At 44.0% G+C, this 23,499-nt stretch overlaps 1 protein-coding gene across 1 annotated transcript; it reads left to right on the forward strand.

Annotated features, from left to right (window-relative positions):
• Positions 1-258: 258 nt before the first annotated feature.
• LOC125917177 (RELT-like protein 1) lies at positions 259-23,008 on the forward strand (the record flags this gene model as incomplete). Its single annotated transcript, XM_049623440.1, has 6 exons — positions 259-483; positions 2,611-2,682; positions 9,736-9,793; positions 12,432-12,668; positions 17,378-17,516; positions 17,994-23,008. Coding segments are annotated over 5 exons (728 nt in total), but the record flags the coding sequence as incomplete, so codon positions are not given.
• Positions 23,009-23,499: the final 491 nt, after the last annotated feature.

The raw sequence follows: 23,499 nt of genomic DNA on the forward strand, positions 1-23,499 counted from the left end.
ACACACCAGCTTGGGAGGTTTTGAAAGAAATTCCCAGGGTGGGACCTAGTTTATGAGGAGCAGGGACAGGAAGGGGACTCAGACTTTGAGCCAAGCCCGGCCCTCAGCCTGTGTTCTGTGCTGCCAGACCCACCAGTCTCCGTGTGGCCCACGGTTTGGGGAGGAGACTCGGATTTAACGTGCACGTTCCCCAGTGTTGTCAGGTTTTTCTTGCCTCCGACAGACGTCTGACGTGGCCATGTGTATTTCTTCCTGTAGACAATGGTGGCAGCCGCACGTTGCACTCCAAAACGGAGACGACACCGTCGCCCACTAACAATACTGGCAATGGACACCCAGAGTATATCGCATATGCCCTCGTCCCTGTGTTCTTCATCATGGGTCTCTTCGGCGTCCTCATCTGCCACCTGCTCAAGAAGAAAGGCTATCGTTGTACAACAGAAGCCGAGCAAGATGTGGAAGAGGAAAAAGTTGAAAAGATAGGTAAATACCTGCATTCTCTTTATGGAGATGTGGATAGGGACGATTTTTTTTTTACGATTTTATTTTATTTTTAATCTTTACACCTAGTGTGGGGCTCGAACCCACCACTCTGAGATCAAGAGTCGCATGCTGTACTGACTGAGCCAGCCAGGTGCCCCGAGTGGGGGCAATTTTGAAATAAGTAACCAGTCGTATGTATTTTCCATCTCTATGAGGCAAAATGGTCCATCTTCACAGTAGGTGGTATGGCGGAGTGTCCGTGTAGATTTCGTAGTAACCCCACCTAGAGCTTGAAACCTGCCTGTCCTTTATGAAACACCTACCAGCTCATTCCTTGTGACCTTGGGCAAGTCACATATGCTCTAAATCCCTACTATGTATAATTTAACTAGAATTTAATCTTAGTTAATTTCATGCCAATTTAATTTAATTTAAATGAGGGCAGTGATCTCCACTTTGTAGGATTATTGTGGAATTTAGAGAGATGATGCATTTGGTATTTGGCGCATAAGCCCACTCAGTAAATATGAATCCTTACTACTATTATTAAAAGGATTCTAATAAGGATAATGTGAAATATAAATAGCTCTCACCACTTGTATGGTATTACTCTTGCTGGGGGAATTCGATCTTAAATCTGTGTGACTGAAATTTATATTTATTAAGTAGAATAATTGTGTCAACAGTGCGATAAAAGTGTGGCAAGAAATGGTGCCTTAGATTAACTTGAGGATATCTTACCTTTTCCTCTTAATGTGGAGTGTTAGGCAGTGTTCAGAAAAACCCAAGAGAATGAGATTTTCCTTCTTCATAGATGTTTTTTTTTCAACCATCCTTCAGGGACGTTTCCAGACTTGGAGTTGGGGAGTAGTAGCTAACCTTCCTTATCCCTTTCAGCTCCTCAAAGGTCAGTTTTTGCAGAGGGGACATTTGGAGTAGGTCACCTTTCGAGAAAGTCCGAAGGGCGGACTGGGGAGAGCTTCCTCATTCCTTGCCAGCCTGCTGGCCTGTTGGTTTTTCCCACCCCCACTGACCTTTGAGGCAGAGAGAGAACCCGGTTGCAGGATGAGTCATGTGTAGCTGTGAGCAAACCAAAGCTGAGTGTTTGTCAATAGAAAGCAAGCCTCCTCCTCCCCTCCTTCAAAGATGCTCTGTAGGCCGGCTTAGCAGGTCAACATTTGTGCCGTCTGGCCAGACGTGTGTTTTCACAGAGGGGGAAGCCAACTATGGATGGAGAAGACACCTTCCCAGGTACACGAGTAGGACACTGCACACCTTGATTCGTTCTCTGTGAACTACGATGGTGTATTTCAACCCTCCTTTTTCCTTCCTCCCTGAAATCACACAGTTTCAGAGTGGAGGTTTGATTTTTCTTCAAACACTGTCACATATACAGAGTCTCATAAAGTTAACGGTTTGTGGGCGAATAACCACGGCTGAAATTTAGGTCAGTTGCAAGTGTATTTAAAAGAAAGGAGAGGCTTATAAACATGGATGAATAATTGCCCCAAAACAAATTCATACTCTAAACTAATGTAGTACACCTGCAATTAAAAGAAAATCCAAGGCGGGGGGTGCCTGGGTGGCTCAGTTGGTTAAGTGTCAGACTCTTGATATCGGCTCACGTTGTAATCTGCAGTTGTGAGATTGAGCTCCGCGTCAGACTCTGCACTGAGCATGGGGTCTGCTTCGGATTCTGTGTCTCCCTCTCTCTCTGTCCCTCCCCTACTCGCTTGCATGCAAAATAAATAAATAAATAAATAAATAAATAAATAAATCCAAGGAGAATTTTTTCTTTTAATTAACTATCTTCTTCCCATTTCCCCTAAGGGTTTAAGGAAATGATGAGAGAGAAATATAGTAGTAATGACTGATACAGATGCATGAAAGTGAGTGGGTGTTTGGACTTGGGAAGACAGTTGATGGATAATTCTGGTACTCGTTATGTCTGTTATATATGCCAACGAAATCACCATGGACTGTGCCCCAGGCAGTTTGGGGCTGAAGGAAGAAAACCGAGACCCTTAGTGCCACGGCAAGAGCTTTCTTGAGACTGTTCAGTGAGGTGTCATGGAATCCACAGAAGTGACCAATTTAACCCATACCCTCCTCTGCCTTCTCTTTTAGAGTTGAATGACAGTGTAAATGAAAACAGTGACACCGTTGGGCAGATTGTTCACTACATCATGAAAAATGAAGGTATGGATGTTTTAGTATTCCAGAACAATTCAATATTCGTATGTTTTATTGAATCTGCTTCAGAGAGTCAGAATTTGTATGAACTCTCCTGTCAATATTTCTGGTCATTGGCAGCACCTTTTACCTAAGCTCATTAATCCATTAAGCTTTCAGGTTATCCAACCATAAGACTTTCACATAAGTGTGTTTTCAGAGAGTCAGTGGGTGTGAGTAGTGCATAAAGCCCTCCCTGGAGGCTCACCTTCTAGTCCTGGCCTCACTTTGATTTGAGGGAAGTCACATTACCTCATGGAGTCTCCATTTCCACCTGTTTTTAAAAGGAGGATAATAAATAATATTTATATGGTAGCATTGTTGTGACATCCTGCATGTAAAATGCTTATTAGTATAGTAGGCGCTCAAACATCGTCTGTTCCTTTTTTTTTTTTTTTTTGTATTAAAAAAAACTGTGGTAAAATAGACAAAACATAAAAAGTTACCATTAAAGGTACAGTTCGGTAGCATTAAGTACATTCATAATGATGTAAGCCGTCACTACTGCCTTGTTCCAGAATGTTTTCATCATCCCAAACTGAAACTCTGTACCCATTAAACAGTCACCGTCCACACCCCACCGCCCTCCCCCGGCCACCCTCCGGCGACCTCTCTGCTTCTGTCTCCATGGATTTGCCTCTTCTGGGATCTATTCTCAAGTGTTCCAATTTTTAAAAAGTTTAACCTTTGTGGACATAAGCAATTTCCCCCCTCGGAAATGTGCTCTTAACTCCTCTCTTCTGAAGTGGAGGATGAACTGAATCTTGATTTGATAAATCAGGGTTCTTGTTCAGAACACTGGTTATTATTTCTGTAGGATACCATTACAGGGGTGCACAGGGTGAGGCTCTCAGTGACTTTTGGGGCATGTGGAACTCATTGGCCACATCTCCAATAGCTGCAGATTGCCGTACTTTGAGTTCTCACGAGAATCGAAAAGAAAACCTTTACCTTGGGCTCTGTCCTGGCTCCAGTCACAGCGGTGCTGCAGGGCACACCGATGCAGCCGAGCCATTCGTCCGAAGGGGAAACTAGCTGTACTGCCTAGTAGATGCTGCCCCACCCCCACAGCCTCACTGTCAAGGAGAGCACCTGCCCGGCCCTGGGTGTGGGTCAGCCTTTTGACTTAGAGAAACAGCAGTTTCAGCTGGTTCCGCATCATTTTCATTATTCTTTACAGTGTGCTTTTCGTATGTAATCTCATTTAATCCTCACACTATCCCTCTAAAGTTGGTATTGTTTTTCTTAAAACGTTTATTTATTTGAGAGAGAGAGAGAGAGAGAGAGAGAGATAGAAAAGAGCATGAGTGGGGGAGGGGCAGAGAGAGAAAGAAAGAATCCCAAGCAGACCCCACACTGTTATAGTGCAGAGCCCGACTCGGGGCTGGATCCCACGACCATGAGATCGTGACCTGAGCCAGAATTAAGAGTCAGATACTTAGCTGGCTGAGCCACCCAGCCACCTCTAAAATTAGTATTGTTATACCCATTTTACGGGTGCAGAAACGAAGGCTTCAAGTAGTTGAGTTCACATGGTCAGTGAACAGCTTAGCCCTAGCTGGGTCTCTTTCAACTACACAGCATTACCTCTCCTCTTATAATTTGTGGTTTCAGTTTCTACAGGATGTAAAACCACATAATCAATCTTATTAGAATGGCGTTTCAAGTAAGAACAAAAATGACCAGAACACTTGGATTTTGATCTCTGCCTTCCAGAGACCTTCCTTCAGGGAACGATATTTGGTGATGTTATTCATTAATACCCAATGGTGCACATTTCTACATAAGAAATCATTTTTAATTTGCACAAGAAATACACAAATATGTTCTTGGCATGGAAACTTCAGGCCCACGGAGGTTCACACAGTGAGGCATGGAGTGCCTTGTGCATTGGAAACTACCTCACATGGCTTTGGGATCTTGGGGGCCTTTGGGACTGGGGCTTCTGAGAGCTGGGGCAGCTGCCAAATTAGTTAGTATGGGATGTGGGGGACTGAACCAAAAGGCCCACAGTGCTTAACTAGCTTGCCAACATCACATGGCTAGCAAGTGGCAGAGCTGAGATTTGAACTGTAGCATCTGACTTCAGAGTCTGTACTTAACCACTTGCTATCACTGCCTCTTTCCCGGTAGCAGGAAGGAGGGATGGGAGGTGTCTTCCTTTCAAAGAGATAAAGTGTACAGCTGGGATAGTTTATAAAACTCTTAAGCATTAAGTCATTAAATTCTCAAAACTACCTTATGGAGGTAGGCCCTTTTACCATCACATCTTGCAGATGAGGAAAGTGGCCCAGAGCTCATACGACAAGCAGCATATGGCAGGATGGGCCAACAGTGGCACTCTGCTTCATTACAGCAGAGGAAAAGCGTTTGACTTTCTGGAACAAGCTTGCTGTGTAGTTTCCTACCTCCCACACTCATGGGCAAACAGGTCTGTCCTTTTCTTTTTTAACGATGTCCTTTTCCTTTTGGGAAGAAACCTTTTTGTTTCCTCTGTGTTAATTACCGGTAGGTACATGAAAGTAACAGCTAAGGTACTGTTTTCCTTCTTTCTCCTCTGCTCCCTGGTTTTTCCCCTCTCCCCCAGTCCGTGCCTTCATTTGTCTCCTGTGATTTCTCCAGTGACCTGTGAGCATGAGTGGTGGTTCGGATCCTTTGGGTGGCCCTTGGTTCTCCTTAGCCACCAGGAGACATCTGACCTCACTGGACATCCCTTTTCCAGACATGGCCATCTCTAGCTTCCTTCCAGCCTGTGCCCAAACCACAGCTAGGGAATTAGATCCATAGTTGGGTCTCTTACCAGTTTATATTCTAGCTTCTTTGGTTTGCTTTGAGACTTCAATTCTCTAGAGAACAAATATATTTTTAATCTTTTGTCTGTGTCTTTAGCAGTCTCTGGACTTAATATCAATTTAGACCTGCCTATTGATGTTAATTCAGTTTTCCATTTCTTTAATTGTAAGCACACCATAACGTAACTTTTCCTTTAAAATTGAAAAAAAAAAAAAAAAGGAACACAAATACAACGCATCCATTACCATTTGCCATGTTTATTTAGGTTTTCTTTGCCTGTACTTACATATTTTAAAACATTTGCTATCATGATTTATGAATAGTCTTCTGCTTTGCATTTTTAATTTGACTAATGGGGTAATATTTCACCTGTACTCATGGTGACATTCTTGCTTATGGTTTAAACATATCGTGTCTCGAATGTTGCAAATCAGGTTCGTTTAGGTAAATCTTTTGAGGGATACATTTATCAGCTGACCTGCATACTGATCACTGTCCTGCTAATCTCAAGGCTTGGATTAACCACAGTGCTACCCTTAATTTATCTTTGTAAATAGATTGAATTGAAGAGTGTGTGGGTGGTCATTGGGGTTTTCTTGGGTTCTATGGGAATTTGGAAAATACTTGCACGTTTATAGCTCTCTTGCAGGCCCTTAAACTGTCCGATCTGGTAACAATGAAGATATTGTGATTATTCTTCAAGTGCCCCTAGTTATTCACACTAGGCAGGGATATCCTTTTGTGAAATTCTTACCTTGGGGTTCAACTGATACTATGGCAGGAGGGATTCCGTTACAAATTATCATTACTGAGTAGGTCTCTGAAAATTGCTATAATGATTATGCAAATGCCCTGTGAAGCATTCAACTATTGATCATTTGGGTAGGGACTTGGACATCGAAGAATGTAAAGGATAACATGGGGTCAAAAGCACCCACCCAAAGTCAGATGGACCAGGGTTTGTGTCCAGCTCTGTCACGCTAGCTGTGTGACTCCGGCCAGTCAGTTATGATCTTTAGTGCCTCAGCCTCTGTATCTGTAAAATGGGCATGATGATTCTGTCTATTCTGGACTTGTCAGGAGAGTCAAACATGGTAAGGTCTCTAAAGCTTTCGGTCAGTGGCTGGCACATGGCAGGCACTCAGATTTGGCCGGTGACAATAGTTCTGGCCTGGGGGATTTGCCTTGATTGCAAGGGAATGTTTGCAGAAAAGACTGGTAGCAGAAATAGGGCATTTCTCCTGCCTGATTTTCACTGCTTTATACCTAAGATCAGGCAGAAATTCAGGACAGAAGAGAGGAAGCATTTCATGAAATTACTACCCTCTAGAAAATGTCTCCTGTTCCTGACAGGCTTTCCTTGCCCTGTAACTGACCCCTCCCATTCTCTGGATACCCATGAAGGGAAGTATAGTTGACAGAATGTTGACAAGAGCAGGGGAGCCATCTTTTATGGCTTATTGGAGTTATGAGTCACAATCAAGGAGGGGATACATATTCAAAAGAACTTAATCAGATGATTGCTCCTTCATAGTAATTTTATAGCCAAATTCAAGCATGTGTTTGAGTCCTAATGGTGAGGTTATGTTAGAAAGTTTTCTCATCCCGGGAAACCACATGACCTCACACACTGAACCTCCTCGGACAGGGAGGGTGTGGGTCATGTTTACACAGAAACTTGAGTCCACTCTTAAAGAATTCACTCATAGCAAACAATGGGGCTATTTATTAATTTTTATGAGAGATAAGGGCGAGGTACAGGAGCACATAAATATAGAAAAAATAATACAAGTTTATAAAAGAACAGTTTTAGGAATGATTTTAATGTATTTTAATAATCTTCCTCGATCATTTTCTGACTCCATGTTTCTAAGGAAGGTCATCTTTAGAGGTGGTAAATTTTCTCCGGCAACTAATTTAAACTTTTGTTTTTAAAAAGCCCTTTCTTGTAAGTGAGTGCCGTTAGTGCTATCTTTATTTTCATACCTTTTTTGTTGTTGTTGTTTTCCCTCTTTAATGTTTGTAGTCTTGAAGTTTAGATGGCAGAGAATAAGCGTCAACTGGCAAATTACTGTGGGTATTCCCTAAACCCCTTGACTACACAGAAATTAATTTTGTGCATCCTCATTATTAGTCAAAAGGAAAATGAGTGACATCACTAGACTGTATTGGAGTTTGTGTCACAGAAGGTAACGTGTCTTCTTTGTTGTGTGGGAGAACATACAAGCTGGCGATCCATTTCAGTACGTTTTCAGTAACGACAAGAGTCTTACTTAGGTCGAAACGTGTGTTAGGGAATGCATTTGGCCATCCTCACAGATAGTCATGAGGGGCAAAGAGGATATTTCTTTTAGAAAAGATGGCCTGCTGTGTTAACGGTTGCACCTAGGGGGCTCAGTCAGTTAAGTGTCCAACTCTTGATTTCGGCTCAGGTCATGATCTGACGGTTCATGAGTTCAAGCTCCCAACTGGGCTCTGTGCTGATGGTGCGGAGCCTGCTTCGAATTCTGTCTCTCCTCCTTTCTCTGCCCTTCCCCTGTTCGCACGCTCTCTCTCTCTCTCAAAATAAATAAACTTACAAAAAAAAAAAAAAAAAAAAAGAAAAGATGGCATGTTGTTAGTATTTCTTTTAAAAGAATCTGTTTATTTGTAACAGTTGTAAAGGGGGGAAATGGATCATGGGAGCAAAAATCCCTAATTATTTTATATATAAAACACAGATTTGCATCTACTATGTAAACAGGTATGCATCTTCAAGATTAGAATTTCATGAGAGGTTGATTAGGAAAAAGATGTTGCAAAAGGCTCCTGGGTGGGCCAATAATTATTTCAATTAAAAAACTTAAATTTAATTTATTTGAGAGAAGTTGGGGAGGGGCAGAGAGAGAGGGAGAGAGAGAGAATCCCAAGCAAGCTCCATACTCAGTGTGGAGTCTGATGTGGGGCTCAAACTCACAAACAGTGATATCATAACCTGAGCCGAAATCAAGAAGCAGGTGCTTAACTGGGCCACCCAGGTGCCCAGATAAATTTAGTTTTTAAAAAGTTGAGAATCACTGGATAAACCCTTCACTGTTAATACTTAAAATCAGTAGTGTTGAATTTTCTTCCCCTACAGATGTCATTTGAAATGTTAAATGTTAAATGTTGGTGTTGGCTCACATGATAAATAGTGATTTTTTATTTCATCTCTGGAGAACTTGTGGTCCCTCATGAGAACAGCACTTTAAAAATCAATGAAAAGGGTAGGAGTCAGTAATAACATTTGGCCTTGCCAATTAAATATCCAAAAGGAACTTGAACATTCAGTCTTCCATCCTTGAGAGTCTAACTGCTCTGTAAGAGGCTTAAAGATGTGTGTTTGTGGAGGCGGGAGGGGGAGGGGGAGTGGGGACCCAAGAAGCTTAGATACAGTTTGTTTTTGTTGATAGCCTACACCCTCCACCTAAAAATTTGGATTTTTTGAAAAATTAATATTAGAAGTCCAATTTAATTCAGTCCATATTAGGTAACTTATATTTGTGACCACCTCTTGGAAATTTAAAGCATCTGGCCAGAGTTAAGGTCTTATATGGTCCTGAAGCTGAGCTAAGCCAAATGGCCCACCTGGAAAATTGTCTCCCATCCCTGATTATATGTGAGACAGACCTGATAATACATGTGGATCCAGAGGTGAAGGCTTATGATTTGGGCACGTGTAACTTGTTAGAATACAGATCTTTTTTTTTTTTTTAACCGGTTTATTTTATTTTTTTTAATTTATTTTTTTAGATTCAAGTTAGTTACTTAGAATACAGGTCTCTTAAGACATGCATGTCATGCATATTTAGCAAAGGGAGTTGAATGCAGTGGAATAGCAACACGTAAATTTCCCTGTGGTTTGGGAGGGGGGAGGAAGTGTATGTTTCTATGTTATGTTGGAATGACGTGTCAGAAGCACAGCTCTGCAATAATCTGCTTTCCTTTGTGTAGACGTCTGGCACTCATACTAAATTCCAGCATGGTGAGTTATCTGTCGATGGTGCCATTTCGAGGGGTTGCCTTGGGAAAAACTCTCCCTTCTCTGGGACCCCAGGGTCCTGTGAACTGAAGGAACTCGGATGTTTTCCCAACAGCTTTTCTTTTCTTTCTTATTTTTCTACCAACAGCTTTTCTGATGTAATAATTCTAGGATTGCTAATGCGATTCATCCCATTGTAATCCTTTACTTTCTTTTTTTTTCCTTAGCAAACGTTGATGTTTTAAAGGCAATGGTAGCAGATAACAGCCTGGGTGACCCTGAAAGGTGAGCGCTTCTCCCCCCACTCCCTTCAGTGGGACTTTTTTTTTTTTTTTTTTTTTTTTTTTTTCTTATCTATTAGAGCAGGTTTCCCAGCTTTGGTACTGTTGACATTTGGGCCAGATAATTCTTTGCTGTGGGGAACCGTCCTGTGCATCCTGGGATGTTTATCGGTGTTCCTGGTCTCTGCTCACTAGATTCTGGTGTCTTCTCCCCCCCCCCCCCCGCCCCCCCCCCCCCCCCCCCCCCCCCGTCCCCCATGTGACAACCCAGAATGTCCCCACACAGCATCAGCGTCCACTGGGGAGAACTCAGCCCTGGTTGAGAACTGCAGTGTTGGAGATATGCTGAAGAAGTTAACAGCCTTGGAATTGGGCACCACTTATTGGCCACCTCTTTGTGGGCAAGTTAACTAACCACTCTGAGCTCAAGTTCCATCATTTATAAATGGAGATGGCCATTGTACCCACTTTCTTGGGTTATTATAAGGAAGACAAGTGGCCTGGGGCATTGAGAGACCTCCATGAGTAACGACGATTCAGCAAAAATCAGGCTGGTTTGGTCGTGGAGCATTATAGTCCTTCCTAAAGAATTACAGATAACTATATTTCTATATAATTTTTTATTTCATCAGCTAGGAGCATTTATTGAATGCCTGCTCAGTGCTGGGCACAGTGCTGGAGCTGGGCATTCACAGATTGTTGGCACGGAGACTCGGTCTAGTGGGGAATGGAGGCGTGGGTGTGAGGCCTTACGATGGGGATGCGCATGACTGTGCCGTGGGAGAAGCAAAGACTGGATGCTGTGCAAACTCCATGGGGCCAGTGGGAGGTGACGGAAGGTTCATAGAAGGTCCACGGAAATGCCATCTGACCCAGGTTCGACAGGCAGAGACAAGAGGCAGGGGCTGCTTGCTTGTAGGTGGAGAAAGCCCCAAAGGTTCAGTCTAGGGAGGCCAGAGAACGCACCGTGGACAGTAGGAAGAAGGGCCAGGAGGGCAAGTTGGGACCGAGGGACAGGGCAAGGAGTTTGGCACCTTTTTCCTGCTTACTCTGTGGGGCGGTGCTTCTGGCATATCTTGGATATCTTGTGTTTGTCAGACTGGTGTGTTAGGCTTGCATTTTCACCAGGAAGCTCATGCAGGAAGCTCTGTTTAGGAAGTCCTGGTGGTGTAGTTCATAGAGCTACATAGAGACATATGAGCTGGGATTTCTCCCACGTTCCAGCCCTGACCGTGGTGTTTGGACCATGTTGGCTCACGGCGTGTTGCCTCGGTTATTTTTGGGCATGGTATATAGTGCCTGACATTGGCTTTTATGCACCGCGGGTACTCGATGAACGTTTGTCGAACGGATGTCGTTAAACAAAAATTTTGAATTCTACTTTCCACTATGTGGTGTTAATTTGACATTGTTTTATCTCAGAAAGCTGCTGCTGGGTGTTTTTATTTTAACAACCTAAAGAGCATCCCTAACGAACACCAGAAAGCTTTTGGCTGTCCGTGGTGTTTGAGACTCTCCTCAACCATGCACACTTCTTTTTAAAAGTGCAAGTGGGATGGTTCTCAGCAGCAGAAAGTCTGGTTCATGCTGTCATAAGACATCCACGTGCCTCTGGGGCTCTAGGACGGGCTCAGGTGTCAGCCTGTGCGGTGACATGCCACCCCACCTTGCCCACCTCTACCATGACGCAGGGCTGATGCCTGGTCGGGCTGGCCCTGTCCTGTTTTAAGTCCTCCTTTTCTAGTGGACCAGAGTCTTGACGTGTCTTTTGAAAGTTGCCAACATCTGACCTATATACTTCTCCTTTTTATGTTTTGCCTAGACTTTTTTCCCCGGGCTATCAAAGAATGTGGGCTCCCTTGTTTTTTTGAAGCACTGTAGCATGGTGGTTAAGTGCATGGTTTCTAGAATTAGACTTTCCAGATCTGGATCTCAGATCCATCATTTATTAGCTGTGTGTCTTTGGCAAGTTCCTTAACTTCTCATTTTTATTTTTAAAAAAAAAATTTTTTTTTAACGTTTTTATTTTTGAGACAGAGAGAGACAGAGCATGAATGGGGGAGGGGCAGAGAGAGAGGGAGACACAGAATCGGAAGCAGGCTCCAGGCTCTGAGCCATCAGCTCAGAGCCCGACGCGGGGCTTGAACTCACAGACTGTGAGATCGTGACCTGAGCCGAAGTCGGACGCTTAACTGACTGAGCCACCCAGGCGCCCCAACTTCTCATTTTTAAAATGAGGAAGTTCATAATACCAACCTTGGAAGGTTTTGTAAAGATTAACTGAATTAACACATATCAAATGCTTAGAATACTGTTAGCTCTTTTTGTTACTACTGTCAACACTATCAACATCGCTGGAACATTACTTTTGGTATCTTGACCTAAAAGCTTTCTTCCTTTGATGCAGTAGTCAGTCTGGATCAAACATTCTATTTTAAGTCATTTGATAATTTGTTGGGAATTCACGTGTGTCTCTCCTTCAACGCACATGTGTCCCGGGGATCTCTTTGTTGAGAGATCTAGGCAGACACTTGGCTGTGATTTAAACCTGCTATTTGAATTGCAAGGGAGAGATCGCCTTAGCTAGTACTTTTTGTAAGTAACCGCTTCTACTGTTTCCTCTCCCCCCCGCCCCCCCTTAGCCCTGTGACGCCCAGCACTCCTGGGAGCCCACCTGTGAGTCCCGGGCCCTTGTCGCCAGGAGGCACCCCCGGGAAGCACATCTGTGGCCACCATCTGCACACAGTGGGCGGTGCTGTCGAGAGGGACGTGTGTCATCGGTGTAGGCACAAACGGTGGCACTTCATAAGACCTACCAACAAATCCAAACAGGGCCACGCGAGGCGTCAGGGAGAGGTCACCGTCCTCTCTGTTGGAAGGTAAGATCCCTGTGGATGCTTTGGGTTTGTGTGACATGCTTTCTATGGTGTGTGGATTGGCGCGTACCTGTTAAATCTAGAGAATGACCTCCTAAGCCTGGCTCGGGTCATATCGCTGGACTTTTTAAATGTTTTCAGCTGTGAGTCCTACATTTTTCCAACAGCAGAGGAATCCTAAGAGGTGGCTATTGCTAGGTTAGAGGTCAGGTGTATTAATTAAGGTAAAAAAAATTAATTCCTTGCTGTATTAGGGTTCTCTGGACAAACAGCTCATAGGATATATATAGGAGGAAATTTAATATAGGAATTGGCTTGCATGATTATGGAGGCCGAGAGGTCCCACAGTCTGCCCTCTGCAAGCTGGAGACCAGGAAAGCTGATGATGTAATTCAGCCCCATTCCAAAGGCCTGAGAACCACAAGGCTGATGTTCCGGGGCAGGAAGAGAAAAAAAACAAATTCTTCCTGCCTGGGCCTTTTTGTTCTATTTAGTCTCTTATGGGGTTTGATGATGCACACCCTCATTGGTGAGAGAGCTTTACTCTTCTTTACTCGATCTATGGATTCGAGTGCTAATTAATCTCTTCTGGAAACACCCTCATAGGCACCCCCAGAAATAACATCATACCAGCTCCTTGGGATCCGTGAGTCGAGTCAAGCTAACACACAAAATTCACTAGCAGCCTTGCTCTAATAGATAAAGCCCAAATTTCAACTCAACACAGAACAGAAGTTTCTATTTCACTGGTACAGAGTGCAGGATCAGCCTGCCAGGTGCTTTCCACCCTGCGGCCCTGCCAGCTTTGCAAGTAGAAGGCAAACGTACGAGGAAGATTGTTCTTAGGTTTGCTGAGCCAGGCCTGGAAGCCGCACGTTTCATTTTCGCTCACGTGCTGCTGTCCAGACCCCAACACTCAGCCATCCCTCCGTGCCAGCTCGAGGGGAGGAGAGAAGTGGTGGGGCTGGTCCCCTGCTCTGCAGTGTCTGCCACGTAAGTTGCATGTGGATTCCAGGGCTGCCTTCTTTGAGGCCACTTTCCTTGTGTCCTGGCCTTCCCAGCCCTCCGGTACCATTTCCTTGCGACCCGCATGTGATGGGGAGCTCTTGCAGCTCAGCGGGGAATCAGTCTGACGGCACGGAGGATGCTTTTGCGGCGTCTGCTGTTTCCATGTTGAGTCTCACGCGGGAACCGCCTTGTCAAGGCTGCACGTGGAAAGGCAGTAGAAAGTAATGGTTGAGTTATGTGCACCGGTTGGGAGCGCCCTGGTGGCTCAGTCGGTTAGACATCTGACTCTTGATTTCGGCTCAGGTCACCATCTCACGTTTCGTGAATTCGAGCCCCGAGTCGCGGGCTCTGCGCTGACAGCACAGAGCCTGCTTGGGAGTCTCTGTCTCCCTCTCTCTCTTCCCCTCCCCCACCTCAAAATAAATAAATATACTTAAGAAAAAAACCTATAAACATAAAATAAAATAAAAAGAGTATGTGTGCTGGAGGCAGACGGGGGAAGCCAAAGCTGACAGTGCTGTGCCCACGCTCCTTGTTTCTCTGAGAACAAACCCCAGACAGAGTAGCCTGAACTCGTTGCCTCTACCTGGTTGGAGTGCAGGCACAACTGCTTACAAACTCACTTTTCTCTGTGCCTCAGCTTCCCCCTCTATAAAATGAGGACAGCAGTAGTGCTCAGCTCACTGGGTTCTGTGATGATTAAATATGATGACTTACGTAACTTCGACCGGTTTTCGCACTTTTTACTCATTCGGATGTTGGCTGTTACTATTATTTTGATTCGGTTTGGTTTTTATTATGCGCAAGAAACGAGAAAACTGCAGGGCTGTTTGCCCGCTTACAGCAAAAGAGTACAACTCATGACCACACTGTTTTATTAAGAAGCAGAGTCATGGGAGTCTGTGAATGTGGAATGTGATGAGAACCTGTGGCTTGTTTAGACAAAGCGTATTTTGTTTGCTTTAAAAAAAAAAATCTGCTGAAATTTTCAACTGAGATTCAGCATGGCTCTTATAAATGCCCCAAATGCAGCTCTCTTTCTTGGATGTAGAATGCCGGGAGCATTTAATCATTACTGGCCTCTCGTGTTGCTTAGAGGGGCTCTTACATTTCCACCGAGCAGATCTGTAGTTACAACTTTTCTCTGATTCTTCTTTTACTTCCTCAGAGTCTCCCTCCTCCCTGTGGTTGGTAATCTCATTTGGACAAAGAAGGAGGATGTATTTTGTTTTAGGTGGTTTTAAGGAAATTTAAAACCAGAACTAGAGAGAAACTATTATGAAAAACTTTGTGATTTCGATACACGATGAACTAGAAAAACAGTCAGACTGAGTAAATTTCCTTAACTTCTCTTTTAATTCTTTTTTTTTTTTTTTTTTTTTTTTTTTTGCCAGTGGAAATGACTATTATTTAAAATATATTTTAGGGGCACCTGGGTGGCTCAGTCGGTTAAGTGTCCGACTTTGGCTCAGGTCACGATCTTGTGGTCCATGAGTTTGAGCTCCACATTGGGCTCTGGACTGACAGCTCAGAGTCTGGAGCCTGCTTTGGATTCTGTGTCTCCCTCTCGCTCTGCCCCTCCCCCACTCACACTCTGTCTCTCAAAAATGAATAAATGTTAAAAAAAAATTTTTTTTTAAAAATATTTCATGTTTTGGGGCACCTGGATGGCTCAGTTGGTTAAGCACCTCACTTTGGCTCAGGTTGTGATCTCGAAGTTTGTGGGTTCAAACCCCATGTTGGGCTCTGTGCTGACAGCTCAGAGCCTGGAGCCTGCTTCTGAGTCTGTGTCTCCCACTCTCTCTGCCCCTCCCCCACTCATGCTCTGTCTGTCTCTCTCTCAAAAATAGATAAACATTTAAAATATATTTTATTTTTTTAATTAAAATTTTTTTTTCATGTTTATTTTTGAGAGAGAGAGAGAGAGAAAGAAAGAGCACAAGCAGAGAAAGGCAGAGAGAGGAAAGAGAGGGAGAATCCCAAGCAGGCTCCATGTCAGTGCAGAGCCCAACACAGGGCTCGATCTCATGAACTATGAGGTCATAACCTGAGCAGAAATCAAGAGTCTGACGCTTAACTGACTGAGCCATCCAGGCACCCCTAAGATATATTTTAATGAAAACACTTTCTCATTATCTTTAAACAAAAATGATTTAATTAAAAAAATTTTTTTAATGTTTATTTATTTTTGAGAGAGAGAGAGAGAGAGAGAGAGAGAGAGAGAGAGAGAGAACAAGCAGGGGAGGGGCAGAGAGAGAGGGAGACACAGAATCCGAAGCAGGCTCCAGGCTCTGAGCTGTCAGCACAGAGCCCGACGTGGGGCTTGAACCCACGAACGGTGAGGTCATGACTGAGCCACCCAGGCGCCCCTGATGTTCATTTTTTAATACGAAGCTGTTCTGGCATCAGGACATATGTGCTTCCTGATGTACGGGATTGAGATGCCACCACGCCACTGACTCCCCAGCACTCTCGAGCCGAGCCGCGTGCCAGATATGTCCTCCTCTGCCGGAAGTCCTTGTGGCAGCTTCAGGGGCTTGATTCTTATCAAATGTTTAACCACTTTCAGTTTTGCATTCGCTGGAGGGATACTCTTGTGAACTGCAGGAGTACGTGTTGTTTCTAATCTGAGCATCTTTATTCTATCTTTTTCCCATATGGACATATTCTTGTACTTGTTTTTCTGGTAACAATATGTAGTTTTTGAGGGTGCTGTGGATCGCCACCATGTTTTTCATGATCTGCAGGTGAAGGCCAAACTTGGAGGCTGTGCGGGGGCCTCTGAACTACAGAGCACAAAATCCCTGCCGTGAGCCTGGTGATTGTTCTCTTCAGAGGAGAGGGGAAGCCGAGCAGACTCTAATTCTCAGTGAAAATCTCCTCCTTATTCCCTTCACTTTTTCCTTAACCCTTAACGAAAAGCTAAATTTGCCTTAAAAAAAAAAACAAACGTCAAAAACGGAACACACACAGAAACTACCACCAACTGATCCTGATAAAATTCATGGTTGGGGCTCCTCTGGCCAAGTGTGTGCAGAGATAAGTCTCTCTGAGGGGTGCCCTCTGAGGCAGTTCTTGAGTGAACATTTTGGTTACGTCAGTTTAACTGAAAACTAGTTGTGCTTTTCTCCAGCCTTCTGTGGTTAAAACAACTGATGATAATCTCGTGTCCTTGTTAGAAACCACAACCCTGAGGCTGTTTAAAATTTGGGTACCCAAACTTTTTAATGCATTTTTAATGCTCTGTAAAGTATCCAGCATTGTGTGTGATGTGTTGAGTGAAAATCAGCTGGAAAGTTTGGCAGGGGACAGGGGCATTTGCTGGGTGGGAACGCCCCTCCTATTGACTAGGGCTTTTTTCGTTGATGTCCCAACTTTTGACTGAGATCCTTTGGGATCCTCTAGATTTAAAAAAAAAAAAAAATAAAAATAAAAGTTTATTTATTTATTTTGAGAGACAGAGTGTGCATGAGCCGGGGAGGGGCAGAGACAATCCCAAGCAGGTTCTGCCCTGTCAGCACAGAGTTCCACATGGAACTCAAACCCACAGACCGGGAGATCATGACCTGAGCCCGTATCAAGAGTTGGATGCTTAACAGACTGAGCCCCCCAGGTGCCCCAGGATCCTCTAGATTTTTGATTCACTCTTGATTCTTTTTTACTAAAAAAGCAACACCCATCACGTCTGCTCTTTGCCTCCTCAGGTTTAGAGTGACAAAAGTGGAACACAAGTCAAACCAGAAGGAGCGGAGAAGTTTGATGTCAGTTAGTGGGACTGACGGCGTCAATGGGGAGGTGCCTGTGACACCTGTGAGGGGAGAACGGAGTGACACAGAGTAGCAGGTGAGTTGCAGCTGGGGTGACATGGGGGGCGGGGCACGGTGGGGAGAAGGTGCTGGAGCCTCCTGGGGTGTGTGGGAGTGTGGGAATGACTTGGCAGGGAAGTGACAACCTGTAGGACTGTCGGGGATGGAATGGGATTATTTGCCTTTTCAGAGCTTCTTGTAAAGAGACCACGAGCTTGGCTGCCTCCAGGGGCCTGGCCTGCATGGTAATGGGGAGAGAGGGTTCCTTCAGAAGCAATGTGGAATGGCCGGGATTGCGGCAAACCCAGCCACAGGACTTCTATCACCACAAGGCAGAAGGCACTTAAGTGTTGCTAGTTCTTCTGCAAAAAAAAAAAAAAAAAAAAAAAAAGAGGCAGAAATCTAGACTTTTAAAATGTGAAATCACCACAGGTTTTTAATGTTGGCAGCTTATTAAATATCTTTTAACAACCCATGCAGGCGAAATGAAATATAGTCTTGTCGTCATTTCTAGGTAAACTGTGATTTGAAAAAGCCTGGAGCAAACAAACCTATGTTTTTTCCTTCAATTGAGTTGGAAACCAGTTTTCTTTGATGTGCCCCAGTAGGAGTATTACTCTTCCAAGTAAATATTTTGAAGTGATTTATAAAGCAAAAGTGGATGCTTCTTGGCTGGGCAATCTTCATTTTGAATGATAGTGCTCAGAAAAGAAAAAAGGCTTGTGATAATTTGCTATTGGCTTAGCTTTCATCTGACTCTTTTCTTTCTGTTCTGGCTTGGGTAGCATTCACCCCTTTCACGTTTCTTATTATGTGTAAGAAGGCGAGTGCACAGACTCTGGAGTGATTATGCTCTGGAAACTCCAGTCAAACTTCCAGAGCCTGGACGGAAGGCAGAAGAGGTCACACTGGCAAAGGGAGGGGAGGGTGGGGCGTGGGGAGGTAGGCTGGCTGGGGTCTTGAAGGTGCAGGAGAGAGGCAAGGTTGAACCTGAGCCCAGGAGTCAAGCGGGGATGTGGCTGGCGCGGCCGAGTTGGGGAGAGAAGTGCCGTGTAAGTGAAGTTTCTCCGCTAATCTGCCCAGGCTCGGAGGGGTTGAGGATGATCTGGAAGAGTAGTGCTCTTGAAATCTCTAAGACACAGGGGCTCTGAGAGCTGCCAATGTTCGTTCTCGCAGTCTTGCATTTGGGAACGATCTGGCCCCTTCCCCTGAGTTTAGAAGCCAATAGGGCTTTCTTTAAAGAAGAGGAACAAGGGTGACGGGGGGGTGCTCAGTATGTTACATCTGACTCTTGATTTTGGCTCAGGTCATGATCTCACAGTTTGTGGATTCGAGCCCCGAGTTGGCCTCTGCACTAACAGTGCAGAGCCTGCTTGGGATTCTCTTTCTGCCTCTCTCTCTGCCCCTCCCCTGCTGGTGGGTGCATGTGTGCATGCGCGCTCTCTCTCTCTCTCTCTCTCTCTCTCTCTCTCAGTAAATAAATAAATAAATAAATAAACAAACAAACTTTAAAAATAAAGAAAGAAGAGCAGAAAAGTCTATCTCTGACTTCTCAGCCAGTTACTGGTGCCTTGGGGAGGGAACCAAGAGGGATTTAAGAAAAGGAAGAGAATGATGAAGACAGTAAAAGCAGCTGATGTCGATTCAGTATTCTAGTCGTCTGGACATTGTATTGATTGATACAGATCTCACGTGTCACCATTATAAACATCTCTAATGGGATGGACATCATTTTCCCAGTTTTATAGACGAGAGAGCCAGTGAATGGAAAGGGTAAGTTACATGTTAAGGGTCACTTAACTGGAAGGAGGAGCTGATTTGAACCTAGGCTCTGACTACAAGACCAACTATATTCTTCTACTGTCCTAAGATGCTTTTACTAAGAGGCACCCCTAGACCCATGAATGGAGGGCATTTCCACAGTGATCCAGAACCTTGTGTCCTAATATGGTAGCCACTAATCACCTGTGGCTACTTAAATCTAAACTAATCAAAATTAAAAATGTAGTTTTGTGGTTGCACTCGTCCACGTCTCATGTTCAGTAGCCACAGTTGGCCAGCTAGGGCTGCCATACTGGACAGTGCAGATCCGGAACACTTCTGTCGTCACGGAAAGTTTTATTGAACAGAGTGGATGGTATTCTCGGTATTCGAGTCGGAATGTGAGTGACTTTGGTAAATAAGAGGTAAATCTGATTAAAGTCGTGAGGACTTTAATCCTGAGAAGAGAAGCACCTGGCTGTCCACGTGTAAGGTGAGGAAGGCCCAGCCCTCTCAGCAGCACAGAAAGCTATGGGTCGTGACGACAGTTTGCCCTTGAGTCCTCAGCCTGGCCATGTGTCGACCCTTGGAGCAGACCCCGTGTAAGAAGACACTGGTCTCCCTGAGGCAGGAAGTGCAGTGTGATCCCGTGTCAGGCTCAGTCTTGGCCCGACTGCCTGGAGAGAGGGGCACTTGAGATGTGAGAAGGTTTCAAGAATTAGGATTGCTCAGATGGTTTTCTTGGCCCAAATTCTGCCTGTATCTGACCACGAGAATTTGGTCCAATCATCTGAAGTCCTGACCACATCTGATTTACAGTTTGATATTCTCTTCAAAGTGCACAATCATCCACCAGGGTTTCGTAAGAGAACATTGGATTTGACCAGCAGACGTGGTCTCACATCCTAGCTTCACCTCGTGGAAATTGTACTTAACTCCCATGTAAACCCACTTTCCTTGAATATGACATAAGGACATTAAATTCATTGATTTAAGGCAAGTGCAACAGAGTCTGGCGTGTAATTGGCTCTTCTTACTAGAGGGTAATCATATTGGACTAAGCCATCCAAAGCCAACAACGAGCTCATGAATGACCTTAGAAAGGGGATGTGTTTTCCGAGCCTTCTATTGTAATTAGTTTTGAAATTAAAAATAAAAAGTTTTATTATGGAAATTTTCAAACAAACGCAGAAGTGGAGAGAATTATATCATGAATGCTCATGAGCCATTGAGTAACTTAAATACCTGTTGTATATCCAGTATTTACTATGTACCTGACATGCTTTGAAAGGCACATCGCACATATTCGCTGATTTAATCCTCACAACGCAATAGGTAGGTGCTAGTTAGTGCCCGATTCTGCAAATGAAAGCACAGAGTTTAAGCGACGTGTTCAGAGTCACCAGGAAGAAGAAGGTGGAGTTTAGAGCCCCGCCCCCCTGCCAGGGTTCTGGAGTCACAGGCCTGACCTCCCATCTGGGTCTGGGGAAAGTGGACCCTGTGGTCAGAGCCTCCTGGAGTTGGGGCCTGCTGAGTGGCCAAGTCTGATGAAAATGGATTTTGAAAAAGAAGGGAAAGGAATAGTCATTGACATGTAAAAAAATTATTCATTAAAATTTTTCTTGCTAGGTATTTTAATATTTCTCACGCCCCCTGCTCCACCCCCCACCCCCAAAGGGTATGTTTTGGGTATTTAACATCACTTGATTTTCCAGCTAGAGAAATCCTGACATTTTTCCATTTGGGCCCCAAATCTCTGGTTCAGGACTGAATCGGAAGGTTTGCCAGAATATAGCTAATAAAGTAAGACAGGAGTGTTTTGCACCTTTCATACAGCCTCGTATACAGTTTTGAATGTTTTGTTTTTTCCTGAAAAATGCTTTCGTTTAAATTTGGATTTTTAGTGAAGAAATTGATTTAAATATTCACATGTGAAATCATATCTACTCCTTGGCTTGGTTCCTTTTTTTAAAATTAGGGATTGATACTAGAAACTAGACTTATATTTATCTCTCTCTCTCTCTCTCCTTCTCTTTTTAAAAAACAAAATCTGTTGTTGGCATTTCTTCTTCCCCTTATTTTTTTCCCCCTGTTTCACTGGCCTGAGGTCTTTTTTGTAGTGAGATCTAACTTGCTCTCTGCCTGATTTATTTTGGCAATGCGGTTAAAATGGTCTCTTTTTTTTCACAGAAAATGTGTTTTGATTTCTTAGAAGAATAAGCTTTTGTTCTTTGAAGTTAAATAAATCAAATTGCTTTCAGCCTCCAAATGCCACCGCCTTGTCTTCATTATCACTGTTCTTTTGCTTTTTAAAAGTGAGGCTCTCGTAAGCGTTTGATATCACACATTTCTGACGTTTGTGTTCCTTTTTGCATCTTACGGTAGGATCTTATTGAAACATTGATTTGGAAAGTGTACGTAACACTTTTTTATCAAAACAAAAATTCATAATATTACACATGGCTTTTTATTTTTTAAGCTCTTTTATTATTGGAGTGGTTCTATTGATTATTTCAGGAATTTATTTTAGTGATTAAATGCTGAGTTTTATTTATTTTTATTATTTAAAAAAATGTTTTATTATTACTTATTTTTGAGAGAGAGAGTCCCAGCATTAGCAGGGGAGGGACAGAGAGAGAACGGGGACACAGAATCAGAAGCAGGCTCCGGGCTCCCACCTGTCAGCACAGAGCTCGACACGGGGCTCGAACTCACAGACTGCGAGGTCATGACCCGAGCCAAAGTTGGACGCTCAACTGACTGAACCACCCAGGCGCCCCAAAAGCTGAGTTTTAAACTGTTTTTAGACTTAATTTGAACGGTGCTGCTTCTGACTGCTTAACCCCTACGGGCTTCAGGTTCCTCATCTTTATAACGGGGTTGTTGTTGGACTTCAGTGAGGTAACATATTGTTCCTCAGTCTGTCCTTGGCACAGAGTTAGTATTTACGAAATATTCACTATCATCAATAATTTTCATCCCATTCTTGGTTGGTCTTATTTATTGGCCCATTTCTCAAGCATCAGCTTGAGGCTCTGTGAATCCCTTCTTACCTCTAAAGAATATTAGAGCGTTGGACTCTCGTGACATTTTAATCTAAAGAATATTAGAGCATTGGACTCTCACGACATTTTAACAGTTAATGTTTGGCAAGTCTCTCCGGAATTTGGGCCATTTTCTTGTCTGTGTTAAAGAGGATTTAGAAATAACTATCCCCTCCTATTGGAGGTGGAATCAGAATTAGGAACAAGGCAGTTAGAAGGTTTTCCCGGCTTTAGTTCTTCGTATCCTACAGATCAGAGGGCGGGTTAAATTAAGAGGTAGTGTGGACCGAGTTTTCTGTGCAAAACTGCTGTGCTGGGGCTCTGTTCTGGGATAAAAGTCTTCTTTCTGACAAGGCTCTTTCATGGATCGTGCTCCCTGCCTCCTGAGCATCAGGGCCAATCACAAGGTCAGCTTGCCTGACCTTTGGTGCCTTCCTTTCCTCCTCCTTCCTTTTCAACTCTATGACTGGGGTGTAGTGAAGGGTCCCCCGGGGGCCTCCCTGATGAGGTCAGGCTGCATTATTTGTAGTCCTTTGCATTGCTGTTCTTTTGTTAACTCTCCAGGCAAGGAGAGGATGATGAGAGACTTAAGGCACTGCCTGTTAGCTAATATTTTTATCCAGAGCTTGTAATTTTTTCAGGGCAAAATATACATTTTTTTAGAAAGCAAAAAAAGTTATCTCAGTTTTTTTTATGTTTATTCTTGAGAGAGAGAGAGAGAGAGAGAAAGGGAGACACAGAATCCAAAGTAGGCTCCAGGCTCTGAGCTGTCAGCCAGGGCCCGACACGGGGCTTGAACCCACAACCCGTGAGATCATGACCTGAGCCGAAGTCGGATGCTTAACTGACTGAGCCACCCAGGTGCCCCAGAGTTATCTTAGGTTTGATGAAAGTCCCTTCATTTGACTCGCTGGCTTTAAAGAGGCCATGCCTAGAAATATATGAGAAGAAACTGTACTTAAGTAGGCATAGATAGGAACACCTGCCTCGATTGTTAGCTGCTGAGCACGTTTCTAAAGGGCAAAAGCAGTACTTGGGTGGGTGCCTGTGTCCCTGTGTGGAAGAGCCTGAAAGTCCCTGCTGAGCCCACCTGAAACGTGTAAGTGGAGGGAAGCTAACGCCTGCCCGGGACCTTTCAGTGGGAAGAACAGGCAGGTGGAACTGGCCAGATGAGGAGAACAGCTGAGTGAGGGACAGAGATTTAGATGCAACCTT

Source organism: Panthera uncia, unplaced genomic scaffold (genome assembly GCF_023721935.1).
Source record: "Panthera uncia isolate 11264 unplaced genomic scaffold, Puncia_PCG_1.0 HiC_scaffold_1557, whole genome shotgun sequence".
NCBI lineage: Eukaryota > Metazoa > Chordata > Mammalia > Carnivora > Felidae > Panthera > Panthera uncia.